Source organism: Centrocercus urophasianus, unplaced genomic scaffold, assembly GCF_019232065.1.
Source record: "Centrocercus urophasianus isolate 14NV4802_14NV808 unplaced genomic scaffold, USGS_Curo_1.0 seq_14, whole genome shotgun sequence".
Taxonomy (NCBI): domain Eukaryota; kingdom Metazoa; phylum Chordata; class Aves; order Galliformes; family Phasianidae; genus Centrocercus; species Centrocercus urophasianus.
In genome coordinates, this window is record NW_024884586.1 from 49549508 (window position 1) to 49568315 (window position 18808).

The window sequence follows — 18808 nt, forward strand, 5'->3', positions numbered from 1 at the left end:
GAACTGTAGCTGAAGAACAGTTTGTTACAAGCCAGCAAAATATCTGGTGGTTGGAGTTGTGAATTGGTGTGGAGTTCAGTTCTGCATGGGAGGTCCTAAATGCATTGTGAAACACAGAGCTGAAAACCAGACAGGCTGAAGCAGGGAATGCAGTACAGCTACAGGTCTTGAAGTCAGCCTTCTGCTTGGGTAACCACCTTGGGTAGGGAGGTGGGGGGGAAAACAACTTTAATTTTACTTTTCCATACGGTACAGGAATACAAAATGATGTAATAAATGTATTTCCAAGCTGTGAAATCTAGGGGAGGATGGACAGGGTGCAGTGAAAAGTACGCCAGAGGAGATCTGCAGTGTTTGGTGTTTCTGACTCGAGCTTCTCCTACAGTAAGCAAGAACAGAGTTATGTGGTTGGTCACAGCTCAGCTGCCTGCTGTTTGTTAATGAATGGTGCCTCGCTTTGATTTGCCACTGAGTGTTTCTGAGTGCAGACGGGGTGCTGGAAGCTGTTAAACTTCTTTATCCTTCATAAATAAATCCTGTGTTGCAGGGAGGATTACATCTGAATTCTGCCCTTTCTCTCCATTCAGGTTTCTGTGAGTAGCAGAGAACCTGACGTAGCTTCTGCTGCAGGTGTGTTTCCTAGCTTGACAGTGCAGAGTAACAGTGTTCCTGCTTTACATTTATTCATCCTTATCTGTTTTCTGCAGCTGTCAATATTGCATTTCAGAGCCATCAGTAGAGTTGATTTGCTGAATATCTGCTTTCAGCCTTCTTTCTGGATGTGTTCTCCCTTTCACAGAATCATAGAATGGCCTGGGTTGGGTTGAAAAGGGCCATAATGATCATCTACTTTCAACCCCTGCTATGTGCATTAATCCTGGTTGGGCTCCTAAAGGTCCAAGCTCTCACCTTGACAAAAGATGTTCAAATTAATGCATTTATCTCATTTTATGGTGGAGACCATCAAATTTTTATTGGAGGAGCATGGATACCCCTGGGGGTTTCAGGTAAAATCCATCTGGGGAGCAGATCTAAAGATGCTAGCAGTTTACTCTTGAGTTTGTGTATATTAGTAGCCAATTGCAAGAAACCAGAAGTTTTATTTCTTCATTTCACTCAGTGCTTCTGCATGACCCCACAAGAATGGATTTTCTTTCCCTGTGCCAGGGTCAGATTTATTGGCTTGTTCATTCTGGAAGCAGATGACAACAAAACAGAAATGTGTTCTTTTGATTAATCAAAGTAATCTGAGCTGTTAATTGCTGGCTGGCAGCCTTCAGCATCCTTGTAGTCGTTCAGGCAATTGTCTATCAAACACTCGAAGGCAGAATTTGGGGAGATCTGTCCCTCCTTCAGTAAGTGCTTGATGTTATGCTTGGAAGTGCTGTTCACTGGACTATGAATGCTGCACAGCATAAATGTGTGCATAGGGCATCCTGGCCTAGTATTAAATGTGGAGGTTGGTGGACCTGCATGCGACAGGGAGGTTGGAGCTTTGTGATCCTTCAGGTCCTTTCCAACCCAAGCCATTCTATGATACACAGTAAATGGGTGAATATGTGGAAATCAAAACTGCAGACCAACTTGTAACTGAAGTCTTCAGTTACAATTTTGTGAGTTCCAGAAACAGCACACGTTGGAGATGCCTCAAAACAAAACACGGGACAGCAGATTCTGCTCCTTTACGGTCCTGCAGGAAACATCAGACAAAGCTGAACAGGCTCCCTACATCTGTAGGGGAAGTTAACTTGTCTTTGTTGTAAGCACTTCAAGCTGAGGCGTGTTTGCTAAATAGTTGCTGGTAATGATGGTTGTCATATAAATAAAAGCTGGAAGACCTCTCCAGTTGGTGTGCAGCTTTCAATCAAGTTAGGAGGTTCAGCTGTCCTTCTGGTGTGTTGAACCCTGTTAAAATCATAGAGTCAGAAGATGGTTTGGGTTGCTGGAGATGCAAAAGCTGCTCCAGTCCCACCCCTGCCATGGGCTGGGTGTCCCCCATTAGCTCAGTTGGGCCTTGTTGAACCTCATTAGATTCATCTGGGCACTCTTTTCAAGCCTGTCTCAGTCCCTCTGGATGGTGTCCTTTTCTTCTTTTGTATCATCTGCACCACTCAGCTTGGTGTCATCAATCAACTTGCTGAGGGTGTCTTCAGTCCCATCATCTGTGTCATTGGTAAAGGTGTTGTGTGTGGGGTGCACCACTCACGATCAGCCTCTATCTGAACGTAGATCATTGCAATGATCCAAGCAACTCTTTACTCACCATATAGCCCACCCTTCCAATCTGTATCTCTCCAACTTAGAGACAAGGTAATGATGTGGGACTGTATCAAACGCCTTGCAGAAGACATCAGTTGTCTTTCCTTTGTCCGTTGGTGCCATCACTCCATCCTTGAGCACCACTAGATGGGTCAGGTGAGGTCTAATACCAGTATATTAACACCTGCTGAGCTGTGTGTGTCTGCATAGAAATAGGCAGTGCCTTAAACAAACAAGGCTGACCGAAAGCACTGCTGAGAGCTGAGGAGTTGCTTCAGTGATTTGTTGCTGGAGGCAAAGCACTGCTGGTTCTCTTACTTTTCACTGGTATAACAGCCTTATGTATGAACTTAAATATCAGCAGTGTGGCTGTGGTTTGTTTCTTGAACTGAAGGCTGGGGAGGAGGGATTGTCCAGGGTAAGATGTTGGGGTGCTTCTCAGCCCTGGTGCTGAAGGCAGTGAGAATCCTGTGCTCTAGCACTGGGCCTTCTCAGGATGACCTCCCTGACCATCAGTAGTTAAGCAACACCAAATTTCATACACTTAGATTTTTCCCCCAGAGTTTATTAACTATCTTAATCTCTTGGATCTTAGGCTATTAAGGTCTTCTGATCTCTTCACGTTGCTTTTTCAAAGCGTTGTTACGTTGTCTGTCATCTCCGTTTGTTTCATTTTCAGAAAGAAGTGTGGATGGGAACTTCCAGCACCTTCTGTGAAATGAGGTGTTCAAATCCAGATACATATTAATGAGCGTCTACACGGCCCTGATTTCCCTCTTTTTAAGAAATATATTGGCAAAAAACAACTTCCAGACCTCAGCTTGCCTTCATCTGAGAGTCTGCCATGACTCATATGAATAGACTTCAGTCTCTCTCTGCAATGTGGAGTGTCTTTGTAAGAGGGTGAATGAATCCATAAAGTTGATGGCTAGAATTAGCGGAGCAGCCCTGGTGCTTTTCCTCCTTATTTAATTCTTCAGTGTGAGTTGTAAAAGAGCTGGACCAGATGTATCATTTCTGGCAGCTGGAGAATTAAGTTTTGCTTCTGAAAAGAATGTTCCTTTCTGAAGCAGAATGACTGTTTCCAGTCCTCTGGTGTGACAGTGATGGAGTCGGAAATGTTAGTCATAAACTTGTAAATCCTTTTTTCTGATGCTTTGCTTCCTTCCTGTTGGGAAGGTATACGGTGGCAAGGAAGCCACGTGATGCTAATGCCTATTTAATTATTCTCTGCAGGTTTGGAACTCTTATTGCCAGCTAAAATAGCCTCATTACAGCTTAGGTTGAGTCTCTTCGTAGAGCTGTTCAAGACTTCTGAAAGCAGATGGTGATTCTGTTGGGAATTGGCATACCCAGTCCACCCTCTGCCTTAGCAACCTGAAGTCATTAACTTTCTGCAGGAGTACAAACTCTCTTTATATGAATGAGTTTTCTAGCCTAATTTTCCTCTTTTTATGCATAATAAATTCCTGGTACCTTTCAGGGCTGAAAAGCTGCAATAATTCTCTTGTGTTTCTTGGCTGGAATGTTTTTTCTAGCTTCAATTCTTGTGTAGTATGGATGCATGAATACGAACAGTCAGTTTTGACTCTCAATCTCACCACTTAGCAACAACTGAAAGATTTTATAGCAATTTTCTTCTTGGCTTGCCTACCATGCCTTCATCTATTAGCTCAGGTCTTCTGCTCTGTCAATTCCATCTCTTAGATTGAGAGGAAGTGCCCAATAAAGCCAGCCGAATGTATCTGCTGTTGTGCCTCAGCTGGTTCCATCTCAATAAACAGTTTGTCTGTGGTCTCTGGGCTCTTTGGAGCATCCTCCACACCTACCATGTGAGTGAGAGCAGTCTGGAGCCTTGCAGAACTTTGTGCTTATGGCTACCAGGATGGCTGAGCTCAAGGAGCTGGGTTGCTAAATCTGAGACCGCCTCCATCCCTCTTACAGTGAGCAATCCTCAGCTTGGCTTCCTCCTTGGAGTGAAGCAACCCAGCTCCTAATGAGAGCATCCTACAACCATCTCAGGCTCTTATCTGAAAGATCTAGCCAAGGCCAGGCATCTGAAATGCTGCAGTGCTGCTCTACAGAGGGCTGTCATCCTCCATTCCCCTCACCTACGGAGCCAGCTGCTGGGTGGGCTCCATCCTCTTTGGTTGCCAGAGGTGCATTTGCTTTCCTGTGTCACATTAAAGCTATGCAAATAGTTTCTATAGCAACAGGTCTTTTTGCTGAGCTCTGACGCAAAGTCCTGAAAGGTCTTTCTCATTCTGTCTTTATCCGGTTATGATTTTTCTTTTTTTTAAATCAACTCTTGAGGAAGATAAAGGGGGAAATTAATTCTGATCTGTTTCAGGAGTTGCAGCAGGAATGACTGCTTAGTCTTTAACAGCCCAATGAAGTTTCTGTATCAGAACATGGGATCTGGGCTGGCGGATGTACCGACTGGAATAACTGTCCATAACTCTGTGCTTGCTCTTGTTCACTTCCTGACAGCCGTGTATTTTTATCCAAACCTTTGCATTCCCTTAACGTGATGCACCTGGGCTTAAGCAACAAGTTCACTCAGCCTTTCTTGGGTGGCAGAGGATGAAAGTAGTGATGCTTGCAGGCTCCTTTGGTGCGTTGACAGCGTTTGGTAGCAGCTCTCAAGCACAGCTGTGACTAATAAAAGCAGGGTGAATTGAGGGAAGTATCATCCCAAGGGGCCAAGAGATGGATGTGCCAGCCTCCTTGTAAGCAGAGGATGTGCAAATCTTGTCCTTTTCTTGATATGGAGGATTACACGGATGGCACTTGGAGGGAGTTTTTCCTTGTTGAATTAAGGCGCAGCAGGATACAGTCCAGCATCTTGGCTCAGCTACCTTTACCTGACTCATCTGATGCCACTCAGGGCTTGGATTCGGAAGTATAAGTGTGTATGGGAGGTGCTGAGACAGACACAGACTTTGAACGGTGCTCATTTTTCAGGAGAGGCAGCTTGTAAAGTGAGCAGGAAGGACTCAAGCAGGACTGGAGCTCTGCTCTTACAGCACAGTCAGGTGCTGGCCTTCTGTCTCACCTCTTGTTTTGCCTCTGTCTGCCTGGTATCGCCTGGCAGTGGTGAAGGGGTAGCAGAGGGGTTAACATGAAGCTTCTTTCTTCCTCTGTGGGTTCTGGCCCTCCTCCTCAAGGTGCTGGTTGTTCTAATTGACACAGCTTGCTGTGGGCACAACTGGAGAAGTTTTGCAGCTGAGCAGCTCTCAGCTGTTGCCTGGCTGCAGCTTGCTAGTAATATTCAGAAGATCTTGTGCAAAATTGACAAGATCTGTATAAATGAGAAGTTTGAAATACTCTGCAGCTCTGTGGTTATGTTCTTGGCACAAAGATCTACGTGCTTATTTGCTTCTAAACTTCCTTCGCTGCCCAAGCTGCCATAACCTGACAGAGGATATGCAAAAAGGAGGGATGACCTTTGTGTACCTATTTAATTGCTTTGGCCATGGGGAGGGATGTATTTCTTTTCTTGAGGTTGCCTGTGTGACACTTGATGGGTCTGTTGGCCTTCTTTTTCCCTGCCCTGCACTATGGTAACAGCTGCCTCCATAACACAACACAATTCCTCCTTCTTCAACTCTTTATAAGGGTAGATAATGGCAGGTCAAGGGGAGATGGTTTGAAGCTGAAGGAGGGCAGATTGAGGTTGGATTTCAGGGAGAAGTTGTGTGCTATGAGAGTGGTGAGGTGCTGGAACAGCTGCCCAGAGAGGCTGTGATGCCCCGTCCATCCCTGGAGGTGTTCAAGGCCAGGTTGGATGGGGCCCTGGGCAGCCTGGGCTGCTGTGAAATGTGGAGGTTGGTGGCCCTGCGTTGGTGGGGGGTTGGAGCTTCGTGATCCTTGAGGTCTCTCTCAACCCAAGCCATTCTGTGATTCTGGTAACTGATCTTGGCCCCTTGGATGAAGTCTCTAAGGATCCGCTTAAATATATTTCATCAATGAGTTTGTATATGCATACGTTTATATGTGTTTGTATATTAATATGAGACTTTTCCGTGTCAAATTACCTTCTGCTGTGTGACACAATGCTGTCACACATTACGGTGGCTCTTAATGAGGATGTGAACATTTCTGATTGTCCTGAACATTCTGCTCCACAACTGTGCTGACGTAAATCCATATCTAACATCAGGCCCCGATGTGCTGCTAGCAGTGCTGGTGTGAGCCAAGCTGGTGGTCTAATAACAGCATCAGTTGCTCTGGAGATGCTTCTGGGATCTGTTTGGCTTTTGTTTTATCAGTGCTGGGCATAGCAGCAGGTTTTGTGAAACCACTGTTTGCCTTTCTGCTGTGGAAATGGCACATCTGTGGAGCGCGGGGTGAGTGCTGAGAACCTGCATTACTGCTCTGGCTTCTCTTTGTTGTCCTCCAAGCCTGCTCTCTTCCAAATTCTGTCTCCTTCTGGCTGCATTCATAATACAACAGCGTGATGCTTCCCATGTAATCAAAAACCTTCCCAACAGCGTCTGGTGTAAACTGGGCTGTAAAATTTGATGCACGAAATCATGTGCCTTTATGGGATTTTTTCCTGGCCTCTTTCATGCCCTCTGTCCCTGCTCAGAAACCTTCTGGGCTTCAGCCCTGCCGTTCTGCAGGTCGCCAGCCCTTCTTGGGAAGGACGTGCATAGCAGGCAGAACATCTTGCACACAGTTTCCAGGGTTACCTGTGTAGTGCTGATAGCAAGCAGGAAATTAAAATGCTCCGTGATGATGATACGTATCGACAACAGATGGTGGCCATTAGGTGTGCGTGCATGTCAGGGGAAGGCACAAAGGCACAAAGCCAAACAGAGTGGCTCCTTGTTCCCTTACTGCCATGGTGGGTCTTACTCTGCTTGTTGGAAATGACTCCAAGTGTGTGTGGCTTCAAGCTAACTTCTTTGCAGAGCTCCTTGTGCTGATTGTCAGCCCTTCTGTCCCTTCCCTCACTCTGTTTTTCCCTCTGTTTTCTCTTGTCTCCTAAAAGGCTCCCTTACCTTGGGCTGTTCTACTTTGAAACTCTCCAAACACGGTCTTGCTCACTGTGGCCTTTCTTTGTGGAGACCACAGTGATCTGCTGTAACCTGAACTGAAGGATCCTGGGGGACTTTAATATGAGGGGGTTGCTAAATCTTGGAAAACCAACTGAGGATCTGTTGTGCTGAGCTCTGGGACTAGCAAAGTCTCATGCTACATGTTCCTTTCCTTACTGCACCAACTCTTCCTCTTCGTGGGTTTCTCCATATTAATTCTCCATTAAATCTGAGATGCAGAATTCAGAAGCAGTATACAATGCGTGCTAGCTCTCAGTGCAGAACAGCAAATATCCCCCTGGTCTTTGGCCACAGATCTTTCTGACTGCTGCATGTGCCTGATCAGCTGCTGGCTGGTGTGCTTCAGGGTGAGATGCAAAGCTATCTTTTGGGCATGGAGCATCCTGGAGGATAGCAATGCTGGTGTTGGGGCTGCAGAAACCACTGTGATGGCTTAGCTTTTCTCAAAACTAAGGCTCAGCTTTGCTCATGGTATGTGCAGGCACAATGAAAGCCCATCTAGACGTGTGCTCTGCTCCTCATTGCTGGCTTGATGAGCTGTAGTTTTAATTGATATTAGATGCTAGAAGTTCCACAAAGGCTGGATTTGTTCTAACCTGGGCACAAACTATTATTCAAATAGAACACTACAGACTGACTTTTGACGTAGTGTACATGTGGTTGTGATTGTATCCAAACCAAAGTGTGCTGGTGATGCTACTCCTTGCTTCCCATAACTCAGCCCTAAAATCCATACTTGTGAGCCACAAATCTGCTGAGATATTGGCTGGAAGAACCTTCCATGCTCGTGCATGTATTTTTCTTAATGCAAATGTTTAATTTCAGATGTTCTGAACGATGCCATCTTTGACGAAGACCACGATGAGATGGTAATTGTGAAGGACATAGACATGTTCTCATTGTGTGAGCATCACCTCGTTCCATTTGTTGGAAAGGTAACTCTTCCTCGTCAAACAAACGTGGGAATACGTGATAAAAGACACATGTATAAGACTTTGTAGCTATAACTGCAAAGCTTTTAAAGCTGTAAGTATTTACTGCTTACGGCTATGATTCTAAAAGTCAATCTCCAGAGAATACAAATAAGAAAGACCTCCTTAATGTGAGTTTTATTTGGATTTAAAGCTCTATGCTCAACCTTTCCTAGTCTAACTAATCTAATGGTTTCTGACATTTCACATTAAAGCTCTTCTTTGTGAAGCAGCAGCAAGCCTCGAGGGCAGACATCTTGATATTAAACCAGCTCACCCTGCACGCTGCCTCCGTCACGGATTTAGTTGCTGGCTCAGAGCTATCCTGTGCCTCTGTGAATGGAGCAAACTTCTGATTAGCAGCCCTCTGTTAAATGGGCTAGCAGGAGGCTGCGTGGCTTGGGACTCCCAGGTACAGAGCTGGTGTTTCAAATGGTGCTACCAACAGCTGAACGCTCCCCCCTGATCCCCACCACCAACCAAAACAACTCAACGGCTGTCAGCTTGAATAGTTCGGTGTTGGTAGTTCTCAGCCTCCTCACTCTTGTAAGAGCACAGAAGGATGGGCCTTATTCTGATCCGTCTGCTCTCCATTGAGTGCTCCCAGGACAGAGGAGCAGGTGCTCTTGTAATCTGTCAAATTTGATCAGTACCACAAAATGTTCCGAGTAAACTGTGCCCCAAAAATGAAACACCCCAACAGAAACCAACTGTTTATTGAGTCAACTCATTTTCCTCCGCTTTCTTTTCTTACTGTTAGCATTTTCTACCAGAGAACAAAATAACTTCTGTTCCTGTGAAAGCTTTCTATTTCACCTGTTATTCTTGGTTACTCGGTCTGTGTGTGTTCACTTCATTACTTCTGTGGCAATCCATGCGTTCCTTTTACATCTAGCAGTTTAACCTGTGTGCTTTGGAGAAATCTCACAAGCACCGAGTTGGTCCTGCTCATACAGTGGTCTGCTGAATGCCTGAGTACACCTCTAAATGTTCTCAGCCTAACCATTCTGCTGGGTACATCAAACAGGCTGCAAATCCCCATCAGCAGATCATGTATTTGCAGCTCTATGTTGAATAAAATCCAGAAATTCACACACACACACACACACACAAATTACTCTGTGGGGAACAAGATTCAGCACTTATTTCTGAGTTATGTCTCTTGCTTTATCTGAAATGTTTCGTGTCTTTTCAGGTGTCAGTGGGTTGATTACCCAACAGAAGTGATAGGAATGAGCGAGTTAGCCAGGTAATTAGGTGTGCTGTGGTGCCTCTACCTGCAGGTACAGCAAAACAGGGCTCTGAGGTGGGGTCTGCAGGCAAAGCACGAAGGCAGAATCCTACACTGATGCTCCCCTACCTTATCGTGGCTAATTTTTCAAGTCTCTGATACAGTGACATAAGTGCTGGTTTGTAATCTGTCACTAGTGTGAGCCCACTTGATTTCAGCAGCCTTCTGTATAGCAGGAAGCTGAATGCCTTTCCTTCTCCCTTCAGATCTGAGCACTTTTCTACTCCATAACTCATTTCAGCCTAGTGCAGTTACATGTTCCTGATGAGTGTTCAGTCAGTCTGTGGTCAGGCAGGACAGAAGCTGGCTGATTCATACAGTGATCTGTGGTGCTACTGGTAGCACGTGACTTGGCATTAAAGCAATAATAGTAGAGAAACAACAGTAAGTGCAGCCTGGTTTTGGTGGCAAAGTACTTCTTGCCATCAGATCCTTTACTGGAGTTGCAGTCCTTCTCTCTCCCTTTATCCACTGTAGGACTTGAAAGAAAAGCATGGCTATGTCAGATGGACAGGGCTGTGCTGGGTAGTAACAAGTAATGCTTTTTGTGCCTAAAGACAGCAGTACTTTGTGGCATTCCTGAGACTTGGAACATAAGCCTTGACTTTCAGAGAACTGATTTTCCTCTCCATCCTCAGAATGTTCAACTTATCCTGCACCAGGACACTGACCTCACGAGGCATTACAGCCTTTGATAGCTCCACAGTTAATTTTTCAGGCTTGTTCCTCCCACATGCTAAGATTTCTGGGCTGTTCACACTACTGGGACATATGCACATCTCACTCTCTATGCATGGGTTTCATACACGTTTGGAAGTTTGGTTTTCATTCTGCTAATGGCTTGTTCTCCTCTGTCTAGGTACATATTGGCTATCTTCCTAACAAACAAGTACTTGGCCTCAGCAAGCTTGCTAGGTAAGTGCTAATGTAATGAAAGTGATGTTAATTTGTAAAAAGGATTCCAAGCTGTGCTAACTGTGTTAATCTTGCTAATCTTGTCCCCCTCTGAAGCTCAGCACACTTTGTGTCCTGGATTTGGATTTAAACCAATCCTCAGCATTACACATTTGTGTGTGTGTGTGTGTGGAGAGGACAGATGAGTCTTAGAGCTCTGTGTTAATTAATATCACAGTTGATTGGAATAGAGCCATAACACTTCTGCACGTCCATCTGTCCAGAACATTGGTGTTGAAAGAGAACACAGAAGCAAGTACAAGTGGAAAGTCTTGGCTGTGTCCTAAGGCAGATCAGCAGGCAGAATGGGGATCTCCAGCAGCTGGAGATCTGCTTGTGTTTGGACTGATAAGAGCAGGGATCTCAAACTGCAGACCAACACACCGTCTGGATCTGAATGCAAAGCTTTCATCAGATAAATCTGGCATTTCTTTCTTTCTCTCATGGCCTGCTGAGAGTCGTGGGGTAGACTTTTTTGCTAAGGCTCTGCTTTAGAAACAAAGTATTTAAGATACACTTGAGAAATCCACTTGTTATGTAAAACGTTGTTTTCCCTGGCAAGTGCCCTTGGGTCAGGGCTGTTGCTGAGTTGTGTTATAAGGTGACAATTTAATGGGGGTTGGTAGATCCCTCACCTGGGCAGATGATTGGGCACCTGAGTGGAAGGATGTCTTGCAGCTTGAAAACACTGGTCTGTAGTCCAGAAAAACCACATAGGACACACTTATACTTTCCTGATGCATCTGTTAATCTTTCTGTAGTTCCAATCACACCAAGGAGAATTAGCCTAGTAATTCTGCATGCCTGTGAGTTTTCTTAGTGGGTAAGAGATGTGTGGTGTGTGACGCTGAAGTGCTTTAAAATCAGCCATCTCTGCTCTGTGCTCTGCTTGCACAGCAGTGAGTTTGGGCTGGAAGCAGAAGGGCCCTGGGAGGTCACGTTTTGAACCTTGTGTTACAGGGCAACCAGCTTCACATCTTCTAGCAGCGCTTGCAGGAGTGGAATTTGCTCTGATCAGAAGGCTGACACAGTTAAACACTTAAATTCTCGTGGCAGACATTGGTTATGCCTGCACTTAGCTGCCTCCTGATATTGTAGGATCTGCCATTGCCTCTGGATTTGCTGGTTTAGAACTGTCTCAAATGGTCCTTAATGCAAGTGGCAACATTGTGCTAGAAGAGTCCAGTTTTCCCACTGTTTATTCTCAGTATGAAATATGTTTGGGTGTGTGCATGTCTTCCTGCACTGTTCTCTGAATGTTAAATATTGCTCTTTTTTTCTCTTCTCAAGTGAGGGTAAAACTTCCATATCCTTCAATAATGAAAAGATTAGATTCTTGTATAACCAAATCTTCTCTATCCTTGCTTGCTTTTCTGTGCTCGCCATGAGGAGATCTGTAGGCCAAATAGTGCTTCCCTTTCTCGCCCTATATAATGCAACCAGTGTTCACACAAAGATTTGTGAGGCTGTTGGTACTGGAGACCTAATCTTTCATAATAGGATTAGTCTAATGTGGTGTGTTCCTGCCATTGGGATGACCTGCATTCAGCACACAAACACTTTTCCTTGGATTTTAAGCTCAGGTTTGATAACACTACCTCTGTTTTCACGCAGACATGCTTACAGGACACACACAGAACAAACCCCAAGCATCAATTGTGTTTTTAAATGTCTAAATATTATGTTGCTTTGTTCAGAATAGCTGTAACACGGCCATTTCATTTCTGGAGGGGACTTTCTGCATATAATTCTCTCTCCAAAGCAGCAGGCCAGTCTCATTGTCAGAAATGTTTCTTGTAAGTGATGCCTCAGGCTGCCAGCCAGGGTCTGGCTTTTGTCTGCTCTGACCAGATGGGTATTGAATTTTTCTGCAGCAACTTTTAACATGGCCACTTGACGTGTAATTAAGCATTTGGTCTGCAGGCATAAGGACTGCATGAATAACTCGCTGAGTCACACAGCAGCCATGGACTTTTTTTCTTGAAATACGTGGATTTCACCACTGTGTTGATAGATGATCAAACCATCACTCAAATCGCTTTGCAGATGGCTTGCATTTGAAACCCTGTTAGAGATGAGCACCAAGGTGAGCCCTGCACTGAAATGTGAAGGATGGGTAGAGAGCATCTGCTTTATCATAGAATCACAGAATGGCTTGGGTCGGAAGGGACCTCAAGGATCACCAGGCTCCAACCCCCCTGCTGCAGGCAGTGCCACCAACCTCCACATCTAATAAAAGCAATTATTTTCCCACAGCTCTCAGTTAAATCTGGGGTTAAATGTAGGAATCTAGAATATCTCTTGCTTAAGGCCAGTAGCCTTCTGGGAATCCCAGTATCCAAACATCCTTAAAACAGCATTTGGTGGGCAGTCTGTTAACTCAAGGATTAGCTTTCAGGGAGTCTTTGGCTGTGGATTTCCTTGCAAGCATGTGGTCCAGGTGGGTGGTAGAACAAATACTTCAAAAGTAACGACCAAAGCAAAGAAGCTCCAAGGAGAAGTGATAGGTCTGCCCCTAAAATGGTGGGGTAGCAGACAAGGGGTACCTGCCACTAGAACCAGCAATGGTAAGGGAATTCATTGAGCCATGCCAACCAGGGGCTGAGCAGAAGCATTGCTGGATGGATTTCCAGGAAGAACTTTGATCAATGCAGTGATCTGTTGGTAGTGGAAAGATCAGACAATATTCAGAAAGGAATAACTAAAACAAATTGCCTTTTTCTCTTTCTCTTCTAGGATTGTGGAGATATACAGTAGAAGACTACAAGGTAAACAACTGGATCTTCTTTTTATTGCTTGTGCAGCCCTTTGCTGGCTAACTTGGTGTAGCAGTAATTAGAGGTGGGCTACAGCTGTTCAGATTTTAGACAGTGAAGAAAAGCAGTGCGTTCTTGAAGAGGTGTTTCTCATCTGTCTCCTTACTTAGCCTCTGCATTTCCCCTGAGGGGTAAAATGTGCCTATGAAAATGAATGTAGGCAGGAACTGATTCTTGGGATAAATGTAAGATACAGCTGCAAGGAATAACTGGAGTTGCTGGATGCTGCTGGAGGTGTGCTCTCCTCCAGATGATTGAGCATGCCTTCAAGGAGTGTTGTCAGAAGAGATGGACTGAGAGCTGCTGTATTAGGGAAGTTTGCTGCTCTGGAGAAGCTACAGGAGCTACAGCTAGAGGAAACTACAGAGCTGATCCAAGGCTTTGGATCAGGCTCAGCCAGCTCTCACTGTCCTGTGGTTGAATTTGGCCAAGTTGTGGCAACAGAAGTCTTAGTGGCCGTTAATGTCAAACTGGTGAATAGCTGCAGGAAGTAAAGCTTTGGAGGGCAATAGCCTCCCTTAATTTGCTCTTTAATTTTTTTTTTTAAAGCTCTATATCCTTTTCTTAAAAGAAAGGGAAATTGTGAGTGTAGGCAGTGGAGAGTGTAGCAGTAAAGCCAGTGAGTAAATATGTGAAAAAGTAAATAAAAGAACAGAGGAAGGCAAGAAAATCTAACTGTATAATTCCCATAACTGCAAGTCACAGTAATACAAACTCCTGCAAACACATAATGGAAAATGACTTCCAGTATAAACAAGCAAATAAAAGATTTGTTCCAAGGCACAAAATATAAGCTAAGGTTTGGTATTAATAAAATTCATTTGGAGAGAACAGAGCTCGGGCTGGGAGCAGGGAGCAGAATCCTAGAATGGCCTTGCAAAGAAAATCCTAGAATGGGTTGCACAGGAGCACAGTGCTCATCCAGTTCCAACCCCCTGCTGTGTGCAGGTCACCAACCAGCAGCCCAGGCTGCCCAGAGCCACATCCAGCCTGGCCTTGAATGCCTGCAGGGATGGGGCATCCACAACCTGCTTGAGCAGAAGGGACAGACACGCTTGGAAGTGAGGATGCTTGCAGGGAATGATGATGCATTTAAGCTTGTCAGTTTTAAGAGTGGTTCTGAACTCCCGGTTGTCCTTTCAGTCCAGGAACGCCTTACCAAACAAATTGCAATAGCCATCACAGAAGCCTTACAGCCTGCTGGAGTTGGAGTGGTGATTGAAGCTACGTGAGTTACCCCGAGCTGCTCTGCAGCAGTGTATGGGCTGGGTGTGATAACAGCTGTGTGCTGCAGGGCTGCTGTGTGTTGCCTCAGCTCTTCTAAGCTGTGTGACACTTACCTGAAGCAGAGAGGAGGTAGACAGATGTGATCTTGGCCCATTCAGTGCAAGGGGTTGGAGCTGTTTGAAGTGTGGGCTTGCCTTAACCATTGCAGAAATATGACAACTGGGTCAGCTGTCCCATTTGCACAGGATCCCCAAGTACAGCAGAGCTTGAGTCTAGCAACAAGCTTGTCCTTGTGATGATCACATTGGTAAGGTGGGATTTTCCTAGGATCTGCAGAGAGAAGACAGCACTCAGAAGCTGAGAACTTGGCTTTCTTTGTCCCAGAGGACAGCTGATATCCATTGGCCCTTCTAACAGTTTGCCATTCGTGGAATCATAGAATGGCCCAGGTTGAGAGAGACCTCAAGGATCATGAAACTCCAACCCCCCCCTGCAGGCAGGGCCACCAACCTCCCCATTTCACAGCAGCCCAGGCTGCCCAGGGCCCCATCCGACCTGGCCTTGAACACCTCCAGGGATGGACGGGGCATCACAGCCTCTCTGGGCAGCTGTTCCAGCACCTCACCACTCTCATAGCGAAGAACTTCCCCCTCACATCCAACCTCCATCTGCCCTCCCTCAACTTCAAACCATTTCCCCTTGTCCTGCTGTTATCTACCTTCTCAAACAGTTGACCCCCCTTTCTAGATGTGGAAGTTTTGTTTTAGCTTCATTTTTCCGCAGAATTTAATGTGACCCCGTAAGAAACACTTGTCTTCATGGCACTTCTTATTTCTTCATAGCACATCTCATTTACTGACTTCCTCTCCTTTCTCCTAGGCATATGTGTATGGTAATGCGTGGGGTACAGAAAATGAACAGTAAAACTGTAACCAGCACAATGTTGGGGGTATTCCGGGAAGACCCAAAGACCCGTGAGGAGTTCTTGACACTCATCAGGAGCTGAAACTGTTATTCTCTAAATGCACTCTGGAGGTTGTTCTGTCCAGTGTCGCCGTCTGTTCTTACTTGTTCCTACGTCGCACTCTTAAATTAAATGGTCGTGAGTTGTTGTCATAGTCTTTGTTCAGTAAAAGACTTGTGATGGCAAATGAGAAATGTCATGATGAGGTTGGCTGCTCCTGGATCACCAACTGAGCTGATATTGCAGAACTACAGGCTACGAAGAAGGGGTTGAATGGTTCTTTACACCTACCATGCAGAGCACACTGCTGTGAGGGGGAAAGCGTGCTTTGGCAATGAAATGGGTATTTGTGAAGTAATAATGTTAGTGGAGTAAACGTGGTGCAGCACTGGAAGCAAACGGCTGTGGATCCTTGTAGGACAGCTTACATGCTGCCAATACTGCACCTCTGGTGAGAAGGATGGTTCTGAATTGTCTCTGGGTCGTTATTACAAGTCCTGCAGTGGCTTTGTCAGTGTCTGGATATGTCTGTTATACCTCCTTGAGATGTTACCTCTGGTGGTGTTTTATATTCTTGCTAGTATTAACTCTGTCGTACTTGAGAATTTAAAACACATTTTTCCTAACCTCTTAACATGCAGGGAATTCACTTCTAAATGATTTGGAACGCAGTTTTATCTCAATATATAAAGGGTTTATGCACCTTTCTCTCTGTGCCTCAGGATGTCTCACCGCTTTAACTGTCAGTTTCGTACTATTTTTAAGCAAACCCTAATGGGGTTTTGGGAGGAAGACCCAGAATTTGTCTGCAAAGAGCTCAGATATCCAAAGAGGTATTTCTCCCTGTCTTTAAGTTTTCCCCCTTGGATTTCCATCAGTCAGACTGAGAAGCTAGATCTGGTTTGATCTCAAAATGAGGATTTCTCTTCAAGCATTCCAAGGTTTGCATCATGAATGTTGGACCAAAGGTGAGCACTGAAATCCTGAGCAGAGCACGTTGTGTTTGTGCCTGATGGCAGTTCATTCTGGGGCAAAGCAACCTGAAATTACAGCTTATTTTATAAGAGCAATTGAGAAAAGCATTTCCAGGGGCGTCAAAATGAATTAAACTGCAGTTTTCTGTCTATGTGGCAACCTCTGTATGTGGCAGCGTTGGTACAGAAAGTTTTAGGCAGCTGAACTGACTTGAACTGCTTATACTCTGTTAGGATTTTAATGGGAGTTGTGTAACTCTTAATTGGGAAAACATGATGTGCAATTGAAAGCCACCCTCCTTAAACTAAGGACAGGAGACAAAACAAAGGCAATGCCAGCTGTGCTGTGGGATGCCTGCAGTGCAGGTCCCCATAGTCACCCTGGCTTTGCTGAATATGAATCCCAAGGTGTTCAGCTAACCTGAATCGTAGTTCCTGGTTGGCAAGCTAGACCTGTTGAGTTAGGTGCTATGGAACTGTCTGCTATCATGAACAAGCTGTGCTGCACACTTACAAAATACACTAATTCTATGGCTTTAGTTCTCCTTATTGACAGACAGCAGATCCTGCCTCTCTCAAGTTCAGCGTTGGTTTCACACATCCAGATGAAAAGCCTTAAGTCTTTCTTGCTTGAAGTTCAATGTAAAACTCTCTCCTTTTTAGGTTGGAAGGAGAACTTGGGGACCAAAGAGGTGCACAGAAATGTATTTGTTTCTCTCTGCTTGCTTTAGTTGTTTGAAGTTAAGGCTTTGTAAAACACAATCTTACTCCTGAGGTAGTGAAATGGTTGTGTTTTAACCACTTATCTCTATTCAGGATAAAGTTCATATTTCACCACTGCTGTTTTTTATTTCTGTGTGACCTGTAGTCTTTAAAACATACCTCTATACTTGTGGCCTTGGATTTTGTTCCCTATTTGTTGTAAGACTGGTGCACTTTTTTTGGAACATGTCAAATACATCAGCTTTAATGACAACCAGTGTGTGTATGTGTGTAGTACATACAGCCTGCTGTTGCACCTCATCAGTGTCCATTGTCTCAAAAACATTCATTGTTTCAAGAACATTAAAACACAGTGTTACCCTTTGGACTGGTAGCATCCTTGGTGACTGGCAGGTGATGGCAGCACAGGATGAGGTGGGTGGTGGTGCCATAGAATCATCACCAAGCTTGGAAAGACGTCCCAAGATCGTCCAGTCCAACTGTCCACCTACCACCAATATTTCCCTGTAGTTTCAGTGCTTGCAAGTGCTCCAGCCTTGTGACGATGGTGTTCAGTTTCTCTTCTGAAGCAGTAGCAGGTTTCTGTTTGTTGACAGAGCAACAGGAAAAAAAAAAACAAAAACAAAACAAGCCCAAAATCATCTTCCTTCAAGGTTGGTGCAACCTTCCTCATTCTGGTCTTCAGTATCAGAGGATTCAGCAACAGGAAGAGGGGAGGCAGTGGCTGCTCTGGAGGATGTTGTGTGCACTGGAATTCATGTGGGCTCAGAGTCCTTTTGTGGACTGAAGCCCTGTTGAAGGCATCATTGGAGGTCTTTCCATAGACCAGGGCCTCTGTCCTTGACTCTCCCAGCTGGAGCTGAGCATCTTGGGGTTGAAACGAGGTGATCATTGTGGTCCTTTCCAACCCAGGCCATTCTGTGATCTGATGGGGAGGATGCAGCGGTGAGTTCTGCTGCCCCATAGCCAGGGCTGTGCCTCTGTGAAATGAGCAAGAGCCACCAGGGATGAGAATTTTAATGCTCCTGTGTTCAATCTGCCCGAATGAATATACCCCAACAGCAGAAAAGATGCAGGTGTGATCCAACCTTGAGGATGAAGTTGTGCTTTATCTTGGCTGAGTCAGCCCAGCGTGTACCATGTAAGCAGTGAGCTCAGCTGGGGCCAGCAGCTGCTCCTGCAGGATGGGAAGGCTGTGTTAAAGGAACTGGCTCCGGTGTCCTCATGGGATGCAGATACCTCTGAAATTCAGAGACGAATCCTTGAAAATAATAGAAAAGACTTGCAGAAACAAGACACTGGAAGGGATGGCAGCCTAGATGAGCAAATGGGAGGAAGAAGGAATGAAATGCTTTTAAGGAAGTCACCATCGCTTTATGAATCTCATCCACATCTCTGTGTCAAAGCACAGATGAGGGTGAGAAAAGGCACTCAGAAATGTTGGGGCTACAGGCGATGGGGGATCTACTGGGTGCAGCCAGCTTGGTGGGTGAGCTTTGTGGTGAACACAAACAGAGGAGTGATGAATGGGAAGGCCCTCCAGCCTCATGTGTTTCTTCTGAGAGG

The 18808-nt window shown here is 45.2% G+C and overlaps 1 protein-coding gene across 1 annotated transcript in view; it reads left to right on the forward strand.

The window, feature by feature from the left end:
* GCH1 (GTP cyclohydrolase 1) overlaps positions 1–17495 on the forward strand; it is a 19196-nt gene extending 1701 nt beyond the window's left edge. Inside the window, exons 2-6 of the mRNA XM_042813702.1 lie at positions 8148–8257; positions 10444–10499; positions 13275–13306; positions 14498–14582; positions 15461–17495. Of these exons, the coding sequence (XP_042669636.1) occupies positions 8148–8257; positions 10444–10499; positions 13275–13306; positions 14498–14582; positions 15461–15587 (410 nt within the window). The 3' untranslated portion in view covers positions 15588–17495. The remainder of the gene's footprint in view (positions 1–8147; positions 8258–10443; positions 10500–13274; positions 13307–14497; positions 14583–15460) is intronic.
* Positions 17496–18808: the final 1313 nt, after the last annotated feature.